Source organism: Spea bombifrons, chromosome 6 (assembly GCF_027358695.1).
Source record: "Spea bombifrons isolate aSpeBom1 chromosome 6, aSpeBom1.2.pri, whole genome shotgun sequence".
Lineage (NCBI taxonomy): Eukaryota > Metazoa > Chordata > Amphibia > Anura > Pelobatidae > Spea > Spea bombifrons.
Window position 1 is genome coordinate 46,961,356 of NC_071092.1, and position 17,633 is coordinate 46,978,988.

General features: G+C 43.5%; 1 protein-coding gene across 1 annotated transcript in view; it reads left to right on the top strand.

The window, feature by feature from the left end:
- Positions 1-1,878: 1,878 nt before the first annotated feature.
- CACHD1 (cache domain containing 1) overlaps positions 1,879-17,633 on the top strand; it is a 48,857-nt gene continuing 33,102 nt past the window's right edge. The window contains exon 1 of the mRNA XM_053470014.1: positions 1,879-2,115. Within this exon, the coding sequence (XP_053325989.1) occupies positions 1,942-2,115 (174 nt within the window). The 5' untranslated portion in view covers positions 1,879-1,941. The remainder of the gene's footprint in view (positions 2,116-17,633) is intronic.

Below are 17,633 nucleotides of genomic sequence, written 5' to 3' on the forward strand. Positions count from 1 at the left end.
TGAAGGATGCGTAAATATTTATTGTGGGATCATCTGACATCATTATAAGAATTTACTTAGAGTTTGAGGACATAACCCGCTGCTCTACACAAAAGGCTTAAACAACTTCCAAGGAGTTGGCGGGATTTGACTTATGGTCACTCACACTCACATCAAGTGTCGTTTTCAGACCTGTCGTTGCAGAGTTGGGCTCACATCATTCTGCCTTTTTAATAAGAAGTGGGTGAGATGGCCAGTGGGGTAAGGCAAATCTAGGCGGGCATGGCCCGGGCTTGGCAAAGAGAGAAGTGTCTTATTAATGTCCAGCAAAACAGAATACCTCCCAAGTATCCCATTTCCCCGTGTCAGTCTCAGTCTTGTTGTTCTGTGGGCTGGCTGAGGATATCAGAGGATCTCCAATGGCCGGTCCAAGGAGCTGGAAAGTCAACGGAGGTCTCAGACCTCCACCGCAGCTCCCACGTGGTCACCGCTGAAGGTAAGGGCTTTCAGGTGGCTTTTCAGGTAAGGTGGATGGATGGTTCCTCCAACTCCTATGTGCGGCGATACCCCCCCAACACAGGTGTCCTGATCTGTTTAAAACTGAAACGGTAGTAGGATTGATGTAGTCACTCACGGCAAATGAAAGGCAGCGTTACAACGGGCTAAGGGTTGCCTACTTTGGACACAAAAAAATTAATTAATATAGGTGTTGCTTGTGTGGTCACCACAGTACACTTACACACACAACACTGGCTCTTCACGGTGCACTCTATTGTATACTCTGCCTGCAATCATTGGCTGCTCTGTGATCATCTGCTTTCGTCTGGCTCTTTCTCTACACTCAAGGACTGTTCTGTGATCAGCTGTTATTGCCTAGTTGCTGTACCCAATCCGCTGCTCTGGGATTAACTGCTCTTGCCTAGTTGCTGTACCCAATGGGCAACTCTGCAATCAGCTGCTCTTGCCTAGTTTCTGCGCCCAATGCACTGCTCTGTGATCAGCTGCTCTTGCTTGGTTGCTTTACTCAATGGACTGCTCTATGATTAGAGCTGCTCTTGCCTGGATACCCATTCTGCAGATTAGGAAGGGTAAGATGCCCGCCCTGTTACTTAGTGGCACATGGCACAGACTACCCCATAAAATTGGGACAGGTGGCGACTCAATTTTGGGTAGATATATAAAACCCTGGTGTAATGGTGGGTACATTAAAATATAGCCATTTTAACTTCCCGTTTTCAGGGTCTGCATAATTATTCCTCGAGAGTTAAGCTGGGTGGAAAAATCCACTTTCTACATTTTTTTTTTTTTTTTTAGAGGTGGAGAAATGTATTTTTTTTACTCAGCACACTTCATGGCTAGTGCAGGGAAATCGCATCATTATTCTAAATTGTCACTAGGGGGAGCTATTAGTGAGCAATACTGAGCCAGATCTAAAACAAAAGCAATGCTAACTGCTCCTGGGGGTGTTTGGTCAAAGTTGATACCTTTCATTGGGTCACCATAGAAAAGGCCTCAGGGGTATCTCCTTTAGACGGGTTTGGGGGCGGCTTGAACGCAGGCTGGTGACTTCAATGATAACAAGAGGGGTCAAAGCCAGAGGTTAAATGTATGCTTATCTGTTGTTTCTCCTCAGCCTGTACCTGCCCCTGTGAGTCCGGAACTGGCCCGTGAACCCGGACCTGTGAGCCGGAGCCCGTCCCCTCGTCCAGAGTGTCCCCCTGTGAGCCTGACCCCGCCTTCCTTTGCATGACCCCGCCCTCTGATCTGTTGCCTTTCCCTAAGAGCCTGAACCTGCCCCCCCCCCGTGAGCCGGAGCCCGCCTCTTTCCCCCGTCCCCTGTACCGAAGGCCTTCACCATGATCCCGCCCCCTGAGTACGCCCCGCCTCTCACTAGTTGCAGTGTGTGGGGAGGGGAGAGAGCTGCAGAAGTTTTGCGACTAGACTTCCCTGAGCAGCGCAGCCATGGAGCGGGGAGAGAGCCGGGCCCCGGGGGCCACACTCCTCTGCCTCCTGCTGCTGCTGGCTTCCTTGGCTGCCCGGGGTGCCCCGGAGGTCTCCATCCTAGAGGAGACTCGGCTGTTGGCGGCTCATATGCAGAGGCTGGCGGCGGAGGAGCTGGGAGTCCGCACCATGCAGGTATGGGGGGGGCTGTGGGCACTGTGAGGGTTTATTGAGGGGTGTCTGGTCATTGTGGCGTTAAATCGCCCCTGTTGTGTGTGGGATGTTCCTGCTACCCCTCCTGATGATGCTTTTAGGGGTATCTGCCTTCTGTCGCTGGATTATTGGGGTATATTGTAGTTTCTGCCCCCGGTCTGTGTGCTGCTCCTGCCCCCCGGTGTTTTTAGTGAATAGGTTTCCTTTTTCTTCCTGTTTCATTTTGAGTGAATTTTATGATCAGCCTTAAAGTGACACCCAGCAAGTTTGTTGCATCTTGTTGGGGAGGGTCGGGGGCAGGAGGAGGGGGTAGATCCAGCATTGAAATCATTAAGGTCCCAGGTCTTACTGGGGGGAGGGGGCTTTCTCTTGTTCTTCTGCTGTCCAGCTGCTGCAGAACCTCTTGGGTAGCATGGATTTCCCTTCTACAGACATCTTATTACAGTTTCTATGACAACAGCGCATCATGTGACAATCATTCCAAGAGGTTTTGCAGCAGCACCTCCTATCTAATGCCTCTTTTCTGTAGCTGGGATTAAATCCCTTCCCAGTCAGTGCAGAAAATGCAAGACCAGTATAGCCAGTCCAGACCAGTGCCTGGCTTTAATCGGAGCCTCCAGGCACTTTTTTGCCTCTGAAGTGCCCCATTGTTTTGTCTTTTTTGCCCCACCTGTTCTTATCTAATCCACTTTGTAAAAACCCAAAATGGGGCAAATAACAGAATGACAAAGGCAGAAATTTTAAAATGCGATCATTTTTTTTTATTGTATTTCTTTGTTTATATACACACATTGATCAATAGATTGCAAGCTCCTAGGATCAGGGTCTTCTGTCCCTCTATGGTTTATTGTATGTTAAATGTCCTATTGTAACTGCGCTACGGAATCTGCTGGCGCTATATATTTATTTATATATTTAATGTACTTATTTAAGGTCACATGACTGTCCTATGTTTAACCCTTGGAGGCCTGGCCTGGCATGCCAAGCTTTGATCTCTTGTTTGACGCTTTAGCGGTTAAGGGGTGAATAATATGGCGGAATTTAACTGGTTTTATGTTGAATATTACGGTTCGGAATTGTCGTCTGTTGTAGTTGGTCAGCTCCTTGGGTTTGTGGCGATGTGCCTTAAAACGCTGAGGTTTTAGGGCAGAGCAAGATTTTATTTTACTTTTTATTGATTTTTTTTTTAGTTAACAAAAAATATATGTATTGTTTGCTAATTGTTTAAAAATAAACACTTAATATTTTTGGTGCTGTATCTCCCTGTTTGCTTGTCGCATATTCCTTTATATATCTCGACAGAGAGGGGTTTAAAGAGATCGAAAGATCAGGTGAATCTGTGCCAATCATGGCTTCCTAAGGGCAAGAAATTTGAGATTTAACAGGTTTTTTTGCGTATTCTGCTTTTATATTTCATGTTCATTTTTTTTTCCAATTCAATTTTATTCTGCTATTTACTAGGTTGTCGGATGAATCAGTCGCGTGTGTGTATAATATATACATTATTTGTGTACATGGCATCGTGTCACCGAAATGTGCCCTCGTTACAGTTCATTTTATAGATGGGGGCCATATGGGTTTTAAACCCCCCTATTTATTTATTTGCAGAGACAGAGCCTGCTGTATAATTTGGTTAAATTAGGCTGGAGGTCTCTGCAGATTAGCTGCGCATGCATTTGTATGCAGTCAGTGGGAGGCTGGACCCAAATGGCCTTTTATCTGTCTTGAAAGTGTCTTGTTTTCCCACCTTCTCCTTCTCCTTGTGTTAACTGACCTCATGGGGCTAATTCTTTGTCAAGCAAACTACACGTTCCCTTAGGTCCTTTCTGCTCACGCATAGGGGCCCTTCATATAAATGCTTTGTGTGTATATTTAATATATGATTTTCTTTGGATTTAATATAACTTAGAATTAAATGGTGTTTTTATAGTGCTGCGTGTATCTATTATATGATTGGTTTTTTATGTGTTGCGTTATTGCTTTGTATAGGAAGTTGTTTAGAATGTCCGATACTTCGCATTGCCTTGTGATAATTAAGATTGTCTTTGATCTGGACATGTGACTGCTTTCTAGTAGGGTGTCAGAATTGAGGGAAAAAAATAATATAATATGTATTAATAAATATATTATTTATTTTCTATGGATGACTGGCCCTCTGTCTGGAGTTGGGTTTTAAAAAAATAAAGGACAGAATTACTTTTATTTTATTTATTTATTTATTTATTTTTACGCACAAGACGCTCTTCCCCTTAAGATTGTAAAAAAAAAAGACCACTTTCCTGTCTGAACAATGCCGTCACCTCCGTGTAGCTGCCTTCTCTGGGAGGGCGCTTTGTATTTGGTTAAACTAACCTGGACTTCCAGTTATCATAAAACTAATTGCAGAGAAAGATCAAAGCAGCCGGGGCTGAGATTTTTGGCAGGTTGAGAAAGCACAACAGGCCTGTATTCAGAAGGCTTTTCTTTTCTTTTAGACTTCACAAGCGTATGGCAGACACTCATTAATCTAAGCCCCAAGGTTAAAGATACCTCATTTAATTTATTTATTTTAGCCCTATTTTTAATGTTCTTATTCTTGATTTTAAAAAGGGCGTTTTGTGTGTTTCCACAATAATTTTAGGCTTAGTAAACACACTTAAGGTACTTTGGAAGAAAGTAAATATTTTTTTATTTTTTTTTTTATTTTTTTTTAGTTCTGTGTCAAAGAAGAGGGGGGAGGAATAAATAATTTAATAAATAAATAAATAATAAAAAAAAATGAATGTGTTCCAAGAGGGAAGGCAGTTCAAACAAACGCGCCGAGGAGGTGAATTTGAATTTTTAATTAGTCTCCGAGTTCTGTCTTCAAAGCGCGACGCATCATTAGTGATGTAAGCCCGACTGCATTAGCCAGGAGTGACATTTCACTTCAAACACGGAGTGCAGGTGCCCCGAGTAGATAAAAGTGAGCGAATGTGCCGCAGCAAGGTGGATTGGTAGATAATTAGCTGTCCCGGTTCTCTGCGGCGTAGGAGAAACCCCGGCAAATCGTAGCAAGTCTGGCTGAATTATTAGCAGGAAGAAATCCAAATATGTCAAAGTCATTTTGTATCTGTTAAGCTGCAGCGGGGCTGATAAAGCTTCGTGCTTAGAGAAATCCGTGTGAACTGAAAGCGCTAAAAGAATGCTAACTTCTCCGAGCCGCGTTCCTGCGGAGCGTTAAGCCTGACACAGAATGAGAGTGACAGCCGCGGAATCGGGATTTAGTTTTAATTTTATATTGTGATTTAAATGTCCGGGGTTTTTATACCCAGTTCCTCGCTGTGATATGAATTCATTATCCCCTTCCCTGCTTTCGGCCATTAGATTGCAAGCTCCGCTGGGTAGGTCTCTTGCATTTTAGGTGCAGGATTATAGCCTTTATTAGCGTGTTTTTCATGCATCACATGACGAGCCCCCTTCTGCACGCTCTCTCTTGGAGTGAGTGAGTGAGTGTGCGTGTGTGAGTAAAGCTGCCGTCCTATTGTGAATTAATATTCCATGTCGCTTGCTTTCAGGGTGGGTTTAATGCCCAATTTTTTTGTGCCTGCGCAAACGGAGCCGCTATATCCGATGGTTTCTGGCTCGTTGTTTTTAAACGTATATGTAGAAGTTATATAATTATGATGTTTGTGGAACATAAAAAGTCATGCATGTTGGTGTTGGCCCGGTTTTAAAGCTGCTGTTCCATCTACATTGCTAAATATGTAACTAAACCCAACACTGGTAACATTGTTACTACTGTAGAATAGCCAAGCCCTTCCCAGAAATCATTTTTCTCATCTAAAATTCTCTCTCGTTTTGTAATTTTTGTTGGGAACACTTAATCGTCATGTGACGCAAAAGCAAGCGCTGATAGGTTGTTGCTGCAGAAACCGTCTTGACTTTTTGTGTTTCTATTTCTTTGCTAAGGAGATGATGTTGATCGCGTTCCTCACCGGCTGCACGCGTTACATTGTTTCAGAAAGTATTTGCCGCGTGCGGCTAAACCGGAAATGTAAAGGTGGTTACGATGAGTCCAAAGCCCCACAACAAGTCGATTGAAACTTATTATGAATCTTCTTAGATGGCCAGAGGGTGCTTGCAAACGTTGACGCAATGGGATGTTTTTACGTTGTATTGATTAAGGACAAGCTTTTTGAGATTTATGTAAACGCGGTTGGATTGGGAATCGGGCATGGAGGGCCGTCGCAAGAGAGAATGGGGCCGCCATGTCCACCACCTCAAGTGGTGAGAAGTTTGAGTCGGGTTTTGTGGGCCAAGCCTGAAAGTCCATCGGCTTGTGGACGTTATACTCCAAAAATGTTTCTGAAAACACAGTTGGGTCGGCATTCAGGAATGGAGGAACGTCTGAGGGACGTCGCAGGAGAGAAATGTGGCCACGTCCACCACAGCGAGTTGTTGGAGCTTTGCGTAGCGTTGGGTGGGACAGGCCTGCAAGTTGGGTGATGACTTTGTGTAGGGCCTTTAGAGCAAGCCTGAAAACCTGTGTCCATAGACGCTACCCCAAAAGTGTTTAGGAACGAGTAGTGATGCCATAACCATAGGTCAGATCAAAGATGGAGGAGCTTGCACCACCACAAACAATTTATAACCTTGGCAATATCGATTGACATCAAGAATCGTCTTCGTCATGGTCAATGCAGTATATTGAATGGGCCCCCCTGATGAAGACCAATCTTGGTCGAAACGTCTGTATGTGATTTACTAAATAAATTATTCATTCTTCGTCTGGATATAGCGGCTCTTGTTAAACATCATTATTTCTTGAAGAAAACTACAAAGCTTTGTTTTGCTTTATGTGTAACGAGATCCTTGAAGAAGAAGAAGAAGACACGTGCAAAGGGTCTTTAATCATGTCTCTCCGTGTGAGGACATAATCACGGCAGACCATTGTTGAGTATCTGGGACCCTTCATGGAAAGCATCATATCCAGTGATTTTTGTAAAAAAAAAAAAAATTGTTGTATTGTTTACTCTAGGTTTTGGAAATGTATCGCGTGATTAAAGTACAACATTTTGTTTTAATTATTTTAACTTGAAAGAATGTGTTTTTAAAATGTTCTATTCCTACAAATTCGTGACTATCCTTCAAAAGCTTAGCAAAGTATTTGTTTTTTTATTATGTAAGCGTTTGATGCAGGCTTTTCAGTCTTGCTTATTATGAGCCCGTACTGACGTGACACAGAGCGTGATGACATCATAGAGTGGTCTGTACCATCCCTATATGGGAGATGGGGGGGGTGTTGGAATCAGATTTCCTTCCTTAAGTGATCCATCAGGCTTTGCAGCTAAACAAATATTAAACTTGTGTGCTTTTCACACAAGGTGGCCCTGCCGCTTTAAGGCCAGTGGCCGCCAGATGATGTAAGTGCCGCAGTGGACTGGATATGCCCAGCTGCATGGTACTTTTTATGCTTGCGCAGCGTGTTGACGTGTTTATCCATCTGGTGGCTGCACACTTAAACACCCGATCTGCTGCTCCGGTATGCAGTATGGGCACCGTTGGCCAGTGGGCCACCGGCGTTTGCCCTGTATGCCAAATGGCCATATTTCTATTGGACCTAATGCTGCTTATGAGATCTCGTATAACGATTGTCTGCAGCAATATTCTCAGGATTCTGTATCCGCTTGAAAAACGAGGTCGCTGTACCTGAAAACGTACGGGGAAGCCGCAGCCATCAAAACATCAGACTCCCGGGAGCCGTTTAGTAGACATGTGCCGATCTGACCGTGTTGTAGCTTCAGTACATAATTGTGGATTTTTGTTTAAGAGTTGTTGTTTTTAAAATAATCACAGAGTATAAACTACGGAACCTTGTTGTTTTCTTAAAGAGGCAGTCCAGCCATCGTAGGCACTTGAAATTTTCGTGGTGACCCCCGTCCCCCTTACAAATGCATTGGGGGATTCTGCCCCCCATTCTGCAGGCAATGTGTTCGGCCAAATGCATCTCTTTGCACATGACATACCGCCTGGCTCAGACGGGGGTCTATTGAGACCCCCATGCACATGTGCGGCGAGCGCTCCTATTGATGGGAGTGCTATCCTGCCACTGATTGGCTGCTTCCGGATTTCCACAAAAAGGATATGATCGAGTTCAGGATCTCTCCGCTTCCCATTGCCCCCCCCATGTAAACGACACGAGGGGGGGACCGAACTAACGCTTTGCAAAAGATGTCTGCCCTTTTGCTCAATCGCATATAAATCAAATCAGCAGCTTGTTCTTAAAGCATAGAGCACCCGTAGAATGTATATAGGGTTTCCCGATTGCGTTATCACATTAATAGTGGGTATTATTACATTATTATTATTAATATTATAGATATTATAACAGTGCTTTGCGGCAAAACGCTTTGATTTGTTCCGCATGCAGATAGAAAAGGAATGAGAGGCACTTTTGATCTATACATTTGCTAGCAGATTAGAGTAAAACCGGAAGGTTGATCTCCTCAAGGTTCCGCGACCTGTTGGTATGGCGGCATCTCTTTAATACGTGAATGCGGTATGTTTTTTGGGCTCGAAGTCCATTTGGTATTTATCGACCGATTACATTATGATGATAGGATCGACCGACGCGACCATGGATCCCGACCACACGAGAAAAGCTCCCGAGGCTTTTTCTTCATTTCGACTCTTAATAATCCACAAATGAAACCGCAGACACCTTTTAATAGGCGACGGCTGTAAAGAAGAATAAAAACAACAGCTAGTGTGCATTTTTTTTTTAATTTATTTATTTATTTTGGGAATCCTGTGTAATTCCCGTTTAAGTTTCCCAAGTCTGACTGGCGGAGGGGGTAAAAAGATCCTCTAACTTTCAGCCTGAGTGGAGAATAATAGGGAGAGCGTTAAGGTGGGGGAGGGGCAGAGCTCCGGAATGCGAAGATGATTGTTATTGGCTCACGAGATCTTAGCATTTCTTAACAGCTTATTTTTTTTTTCTTTTCCTTTAAGTTTTGTTCTTTGCAATTACAAGCCGATCGGCACAGCTCTGGAAATAAAAACAAGTCTGACTGGCGAGCCTGTAGCCATGTTTTTTTTATATTTTTTGCTGAATATTTTTTTTTAATTTTACATTTTTTTTTTTTTTTTTGTAAATTTTACATTTTTTTTTTTTTTTTTTTTTTATTATTTTTTTTTTAATTATTTATTTTAGTAGGCTTACTCATTGATCATGCCTGGAGAACTGACCCGGTGCTATTCACCATAAACTAATGCATAAAATGTTTTAAAAATTAAAATGAAAAAAAAAGGCTAGTTATACACAATAACAAAACCCGTATGTTTTACCCCCATCCCCTCCCCCGTGCACATTTTTTTTAATTTTTTTTTTTTATTTAAATCCCTTTTTTGACAGGGTGATGGGAGCTTAGCCAGGCTGTCAATCAAGGCATTGACTGGCTTGTGAAGGATATCTTCAGGCAGCTTGTCTGTAGCCGGCAGCAGAATTGGGTCATTAGGAGAGATTTTGGCCAACATTCCCCCAAACAAGAATATGTCACCACGGGCTTTAGGTTATGCTATTATTCCTGGCTATCCGGCCCTGATCTTATTAATTCATTTTTTTTTTTTTTTGACCTTTCACCTGCCCCGCAGAACTGGTGTGTCTGTGTGTGGCCAACGCTTTAACAGGGTATGTGGCCCTTTTTTCTTAAAGCAGCCGTAAATCATTGTAACAAATCATGAATTAAAGACAATTTTTTTTCCCTGCCTGAGGCTAACAGATATTTTAGTCTTGAGGTTGCCGTTTGATCAGATAGAAGTAACCGTGGGAACAAGAAAATGGAAACTGTGTTAAATTATAAAAAATTATAATAATAAACATGAAAAAATGTTACTTTGTAACGGCTGATGGGGTTTCAGATCTTGGCCGTTTGTATAACAAACCTGTATGTATTCAACACAAGATTCTAATTCATGTAACACGTTAAACACGCCAGACTTCGCCCTCCGAATCCGCAGATTCTACATCAAATTTACTTTGTTCTGTAATTACGTTAATATGCATTTTTGCGATCGTTAATGACTTTGCTTTAGAAGAGGCTGCACCTCCAAGATCCTGTTTTTATAACACTGATTGGCTGCTTAAAGCTTTTAGAATCAACAGGAGTGCTTTCTGTGCATGCACACAGGGGTCTCCTTAGACCCCCGGGATCATCGCCGAGCCGGAGCGTGATAGGGGGTGGGGGAAGGGGCAAATACATACCGGAGGTTCTGCGGAATCCCCCCATGCGTCTGTAAGGGGCATCACGTGTAAATTTAAAGGGACCACGCAGCTGCATTAAAGTACATATGGTGGCCAGAGCGCCCCCTTTAATACCGTTCGTATGTTTCCCGGTAATAGGGGTGTTTTGTGGGGGTCTCGGGTGCTGCCCGTGTAGACTGTTTGCTTTTCGCGCTGAAACCGGTTCCGCGGCTGTTACAGAGAACACCCGGAACAAAGTGTTTCAAGCGGCTGCCGTTAATACTGAAATGACTTGTAACGATTTACCTGGAATCCCCGTTGTTTCTGTTACCCAGCTTTTCTTTTTCAGGCCAAAAACATCCCACAAAACCTCAAAGAAACAAACGTATCCGCTCTTAGAAGCATCTCATTGTAGAGCGCTGCGGTATATGATGGCGCCATCTAAACAGAACAAACGTATAATAAAGTAAAACCTGATGGTACCACGTGTGACCTGCCCCGTGGCACCCACTTTTATCTGTGCCACCTGTTCTATTCTTTCGGTTTGGTTTCCATGGTGACTGCTTCAAATTTTGGTGGTAACGCAAAAAAAAAAAAAACGTTCAAATCAAGCAGAGGGGTTTATTCACTAAAGCAGGAGTTGTGGGTGCAACTCCCTGATTTTGTTATGCATTATAACAGGCCCTGCATAATGTATAGTTCAATCAGAGAGGTGAAATTCCACAGATGAGGGCCGAATGGGGCCGATCTGCCGGCAGATTTTATGTTTCAATGCTTGGAAGGCTGATCTGCCCCCATGTTTTAAAACAGAGGGGCTGTTATACCCCTGGACTTGCCAGTATGTGGCAGCTGCCTAGGGGCCGAATGAGCTGCAGCTTCTCTGCTTTTTTGTAAGCAGGTGCATGCAGGAGAGAACTGATATTGGTACTCAAATGGACTAGTATTATTTCTAAAGAGCAATTCTGATTTTATAACCATGGCAACCAAATGGAATAATGTGATCAGTAGAAAATCCCGAAATAATAATTCACACCCTTAGTATTTAAGCTGCACCCCTCCAGGTCACCTAAGAGGTCACGTAACCTTTTATGTCTTTTTTACCAGGTGTTTGCGGATAAAAGGACTTTGTCTTTCTCTAGGCGCTCGCTTTCTTTATTTTCCATACTCATTTATTCGCAGCTGATAAAACTCCTTTTTTGTTTTTCTGTCCTCCATTTTTGTTACCGTCTTTTTAACGGATGTAGCGGGAAGTTCTCTGAAGGTACGGTTTCCATGACATTCGGCCACTTGTATCCAACTCGCAAGAAGATGAAAGCCTGGCGCTATCTTTGATAGAATGCGGCTAATTGGGCTGTATGATACCACAAAGGCTTTCCCCCCCATCCTTTTGTTGTCTTTTTCTTTCTATTGTCTCCTTTTTCCCTTCAATCTTTTCCCCCCTTCCCCCCTTTTCCCCCCTTTCCCCCTTCTTTTTTCCTTTCCCCCTTCTTTTTTCCTTTCCCCCTTCTTTTTTCCTTTCCCCCTTCTTTTCTCCTTTCCCCCTTCTTTTCTCCTTTCCCCCTTCTTTTCTCCTTTCCCCCTCCTTTTCTCCTTTCCCCCTTTTCTCCTTTCCCCCTTTTCCACCCCCTTTTCTCCTTTCCCCTCCTTTCCCCCTTTTCTCCTTTCCCCCTTTTCTCCTTTTTTTTTTTCCTTTTCTCTTTTTTTCCTTTTCTCCTTTTCTTTTTTTTTTTCTTTCCTGTTTAACATGAAAAATGGACTACAACATCTGGGTTTCGGCTATTATATAATCCCAGATAAAACATTCCAAGGACAAGTGAATTTAATACCGTCTAATCAAGGCAAATAGGATTGCTTGCCGAGATATTTGTCTTGTAACTTGATATTCGAGAGGAATTTCTGCATTAGCGAAAAGAATGTGGGGGCCGATATTCAAGGTTTTTCATGTTTTATTTTTTGCACCCTTATGTTTTTCTTAAGCGTATTTTTTTTCTGACTGTTCTCGAATATCATAATATCTGCGTTTAATCACAAAGACCGCATTCCTTCTGTATCCGAGAGGGGAAATGCCAGCTATTGTTCCTCTGCGAGTAGAAACCTCTGCAGCGCAGCGAGATAAAGATCACAGGGTTTCTAAGCTGTCGGGGTAACCATGGCTTGGGAGGGCGTCCTTGTTTAACTCTTCAGGTGGGGCCTAGAGGAGATGTATGGCCTGTTGATGTTGAAAGGGTTAAACCTAGAAACAGGTTTCAGAAAAACTAATATATAATAACCCTGTGTAATAAGCAATATTTATGCATTAGGAACCCACCATGTGTATACCATGGGAGCAGCCATCTTCCTGTTCTTGAAATGTTTGATTATTCCTCCCCGTTAAGTTATCTCTCGTCTATTGTTAAGTTGCTGATTGGTTCAGGCAGCCTTTACAAGAGTGTAGAGAAGGAGAATGGAAAGTCTAGTCTGCCCGTGTCCCCTGCTGTAAAGACTCCAACCCCCTCACTGTATTACCCTCTACCACTTCTGCTGGGAGGCTGTTCCACTCATCTACGGCCCTCTATGTAAAATATTACATTTAATTTGTTTGTACTGGGAGAACAGCCTTTTTTTTTCATCCCCTCGAGCGCCTTATGCTATCGTTATGCTGGCGGCCTCCATCAAACATCTTAGCAGGCGACAGCTGTATGGAGCGGACCCGTCTGTGGGAGCGGAGGGGACGCTCGTTTCTGGGGAAACAAATAACGCAAGAACTTCATAGGAAGGAGGGTCTGCAATCCGACACTGTGGGAATGCAGGTGGTCTTCAGCAATGGACCCAAATGAAAGCAACGCGCCAAGTTCCCGTCAGGGCAGAAATGCCTCGATCCCGGGGCTTTGGGAATCCGCCTCCTTCTTTTTAACGTGGAATCGCCGCATTTCACGCTCCCGACGCTCCGTATTTCTTTTATTTTTTTGGGCAGAATTGTTTATTTACTTTTTCCCCCTAGTTGCCGGCATTTGTGTAAAAATCCGGTTACCTGCTGCACTGTTTACGACCGAGGCCAGTCCTTGCATTAATAATATGCATTTAAGGTGTTCTATCATGTTAAGCAAAAAACCCATCAAGATCCATTATTATAGTCTTATTACTGAAGGTTTAATCGCTTAAAACACAAACTTTAAAAAAAAATAAAAATTATAATAATTAGTGTCTATGGCAACCAACCTATGAGTGCCTGCGTTTGCGTCACATGATAATTTAAACATTCCCGGACAAATTGAATGACGCAAAATTTTACATGATTGTCTGGGAATGGTATTAAGGAGTAGTGGGAATGAGGTTTTTAAATGCTGCATTTAGTTCTAAAAGTGGTAAATGTTCCCGGTAGGTGGAACGGCCCCTTTAATATACGTCGTTACTGTGAAATGTAGCAAGTGGCAGATTCTGCTTTGTATTTAATGCTATTTTGTCAGACACATTGTTTATAGAAGTAATCTTTTATTCCTCCGGGTTGGGGGGGGCATCATACATTACAAGGGGGGTAGGGAAAGAGGCAAATGCATGGGGGGGGGTCTGCAAAATCCCTCCATTCATTTGGAAGGGGGGGAGCCGCATGAGAATTTAGGGACCTCTCGGCAATCGTATGCATTAAAGAGAATATCACAGCTGGAGCGTCCCTATAATAAAAACACCAAAACCCAAACGGGTGGCATATGAGCGGTTTTAATGTGTTCTATCCTTAGCATGAATAATTTAACCCATTGTACAGCGCTACAGAATATGATGGCGCTATATACATCAATAGATAATGACGACTTTTTATTTCTTGTGTATGGCGGGACTTGAATTTTGCAAATTGGAGTTTCTTCCTGACACTTTTGGCATCGTTTATTCCAGCGCCTTTACGCCTAGCATTACCCTCCCGAGTGTGATAGGAGTTGCAGTCTGACATTATTTGGAGGGCAGTGGTTGACAGGCCAGTGTGCGGCCCCTGCCTCTGGTTTCTGGGGCTGTGTGATGGGCAGCTGATTGTGTTTCGGGGAGAGGGAAGGTAACCTGGCTCTCAGCGGCACGAAAGCGAAAAGAAAAGCTGGAGATTAAATCCTCCAAAAGCGGAGGGCTGGAAATAGATCTCAAGTGGGTTTTAAGAAGGTCGGGAATCTCGCTCGCTCGCACTCACTCGCGCACTCACACACACACTCTGTCTGCCGCGGGGGATGGGGCGACCCGTTAATCAGTTTCAGAAGTTGTCTCTCCATTCTTTGCCTCCTGGAACAGTTTAATTGAAACCTCTTGTAGTCGGAGCCTTTGAGGCTAAACGGAATGACATCCCCCGCTCCTGCGAGAGCGCCGGGGACCGGAATGACATCCCCCGCTCCTGCGAGAGCGCCGGGGACCTCGCTGCACTCTTGGGATGCGGCTCCCAGCATCTCAGATGGCTAAAGGAGAGACTTTTTTGGAATTTTAGGTAGGTGTGGCCTGAGGCGGGCCTTTCCAGGACTTTTTGTGGCCTGTTGGCAGCTATTGCTGTAACAGTGGTATATTCAGGAGAGCAGCAATGTAGTTCAGTTTTAATACACATTATCGGGGCTTTTAGGGCCGTAGAACCCTGCGAGACCCTCATACCCAGCAAACACTCTGACCTCCTAGAAAAGAGGGGCATCATGGATTTGGGGCCCAAATAGGGACTGGCCAAAATAAAACGGGACACTTGGGAAGTATGGGATATCTGCTATGAGCACGAGAAGTGACATATTTAGAAGATAGAGCGCTCCATTGATGTATCCTTAGCCTCTGAAACCAACACTCAATAGCTTTTAACAGCCAACTTAACCCAGACGCCTAATCAAGAAGCCGCGGCGGCCACAAGGTGTATTCATTGAACTTCTTTTATGATAGTTCTTGGTTTTATATAGCGCCATCATATTCCACAGCGCTGTACAATGGGAGTTTTATAACATTATATCCTTATGAATGTATTTTAAAATAACCCAAACTATGAATATGGGACATTTTTTTTCTTCTAAATGTTAATAAATTGGGATTTTTTTATATATATATATATACACACACACAACAGATGGTTAATTTATCAAAATGTGACATATATCTGCTGAATAAATGAAATTAGTTCAAACTGGAAAAAAGAGCATTTAAGTGGAATAATAATCTGATTGGCGCTTTGGGCTCCTCGGCGGCGGTGTCGCCGGATCTGGGTCCTGATCGTTCTTTCGGCAGTAATGGAGGCCGCCAGCCGCCCGATTATTACAGGGCAGGAATGTAGAATGCGGGATGTGGGGGGTTTGTGGTTCCCCTTTAATCAAACCTCCTTCTTTAAGTCAGATGGCGAGTGGTTTTCGTGTGAGGTTTGGGTTACCCGGCTTCCCCTGACAAAGAGGAAGCTAATGAGAAATGCCTGGGGGGGGGGGCTGCGCATGTTTTATGAAGGATCTGTTTTTAAAATCCAGGAGGGGGGGTTAATTTAAATCTCGTGATTCCAAAAGTTTACACAGAGAATAATGAGTTGGCTGAACTCGCGCATGCCGTGCCCTATTATCATGCGCTCAAAATTAGTCCTTTTTTTCTGATTTTATTTTTTTTATTTTAGGTCACTGGAAATGAAAAAAAGTCCTTTCTATATAAGTAAACTTTTTTTTTTATTTTATTTTTTTTTTAGGGGGGCTGCCATGTCTTTAATTTGTACGTTAAAGGGACGCTCAGACGTCACCTGTTCTCTAACCCTTGGTGGATTTACCTTTTGAGGATTAGTTACCTCTAGAGCAGCGCCGTCTGCTGCCCCCTCCGAGAAAATGGAGAACAGCCCTCCGTAGAGTTAATGGGCAGGTTGGATAGATAAGTGATCGCCCCTTTAAGGGGACCAGAGGCCCCCCCCCCAGTGTACCTTGTGGCAAATGCATTCGGATGAATGCACCATTTTTTTTTTTTTTTTTTTTGCCATCTCATATTAAAGTTCCAGGACGTCCAATCAGACCCTGCGACCCTGCATACATGCGCAGAAAGAGCTCCCGTTGATTTCAAAGATCTTTATCATGCGTTCTTTGTTGATCAGTTAACTGTTCCTTTAAGTTCTTGGAAACGCTCCAACTTGAAAATGAGTCCGTTTGTTGCATATCCAGGAAGATAAGCGATAAGTAAAGTGCCGCGTAAATTGTTGGCACTATGTGGCGGACGTTTTAAAAACCTAGAACTGAATCCTGAAGTAGCGGCCCCCGATGGCGGAACGAGGGCCGGGCGTGCAGCGCGTTGGCCCCTGGAGCCGCACCGTTTATGACGGATGGATCGTACGGTTATCTTCCGGTTAAATGTTGGATTCGGCAAATGTTTTTTTTTTTTAATGCTTTGGAGACCAAAAACCCCACAGCTGCTGTTCGCTCGAAGATGTCGTTGAAATGATTAATTTAGGCCTCTGAAGGTGTATTTGGAGTTCATACAGCCGTTAAAAAATAAACTCAGCCAAGGGTTAATCATTATTGTGTTTGTGGGGTGGCAGGATTGTGTACTGGCAGTTAAAAGGTTAATAGATCACCTATCATGAACTTTGTGGACTGCGGTTACTTATTATTTCATTTAACTGTTTAAGGGACTCTCCTGCAACCAAATGTACTTTAATGCTGTGCGGCCCCTTTAAATCTCCGTGGGTCCCCCTTCCGAATGCAAGCATGTGGGGGGGGGTGTTAAATCCCCCCCCCCATGCATTTCCCCCCTACCCTGCATGCGATATACTAGCGCAGCGAATGTTGCAGTCGGAGGTTTACAAGACACCCCCCCCTTGCGCATGCACAGGAAGTGCTCCTATTGATTTCAATGGAAGCGTTTTCCTGCCACCGATTGGCCGGCTCAAAGAGTGAAAAGTAATCCCTTTAACTTGTTTCAGGAGATCGTGGGTTCAGTCGTATTCGGCTGATCTGTATATTAATCCGACTTAATCACAATATCCATTCTTTTGTCGCGATCTCCTGCGACTTTGGGGAAATCTCGCGGCTAACGATGCTTTTTTTATTTTTTTTTTAAATTAAATTTCTTAATAAGCGAGGAAAATAAAGCGAGTTTCACCGGATTTCCTCTTGAATGCAGAGAGAGAGAAAAAAAGGACGATAATTCTTCTAAAAATAAAGGCCGCCTGTATTACAGAATTCTTTACGGAATTTCCCCCACTATGTAAAAATAAATAAATTAAATCATTTACTATATTTAATATATTTTAATTTATTTAAATAAACTGTTTAAACTCCTACTTACTCCATGACAATATATCAGGGCCTGACCTGTGTGCATGCGCAGTAGGAAACGGGGCGACAAGGTG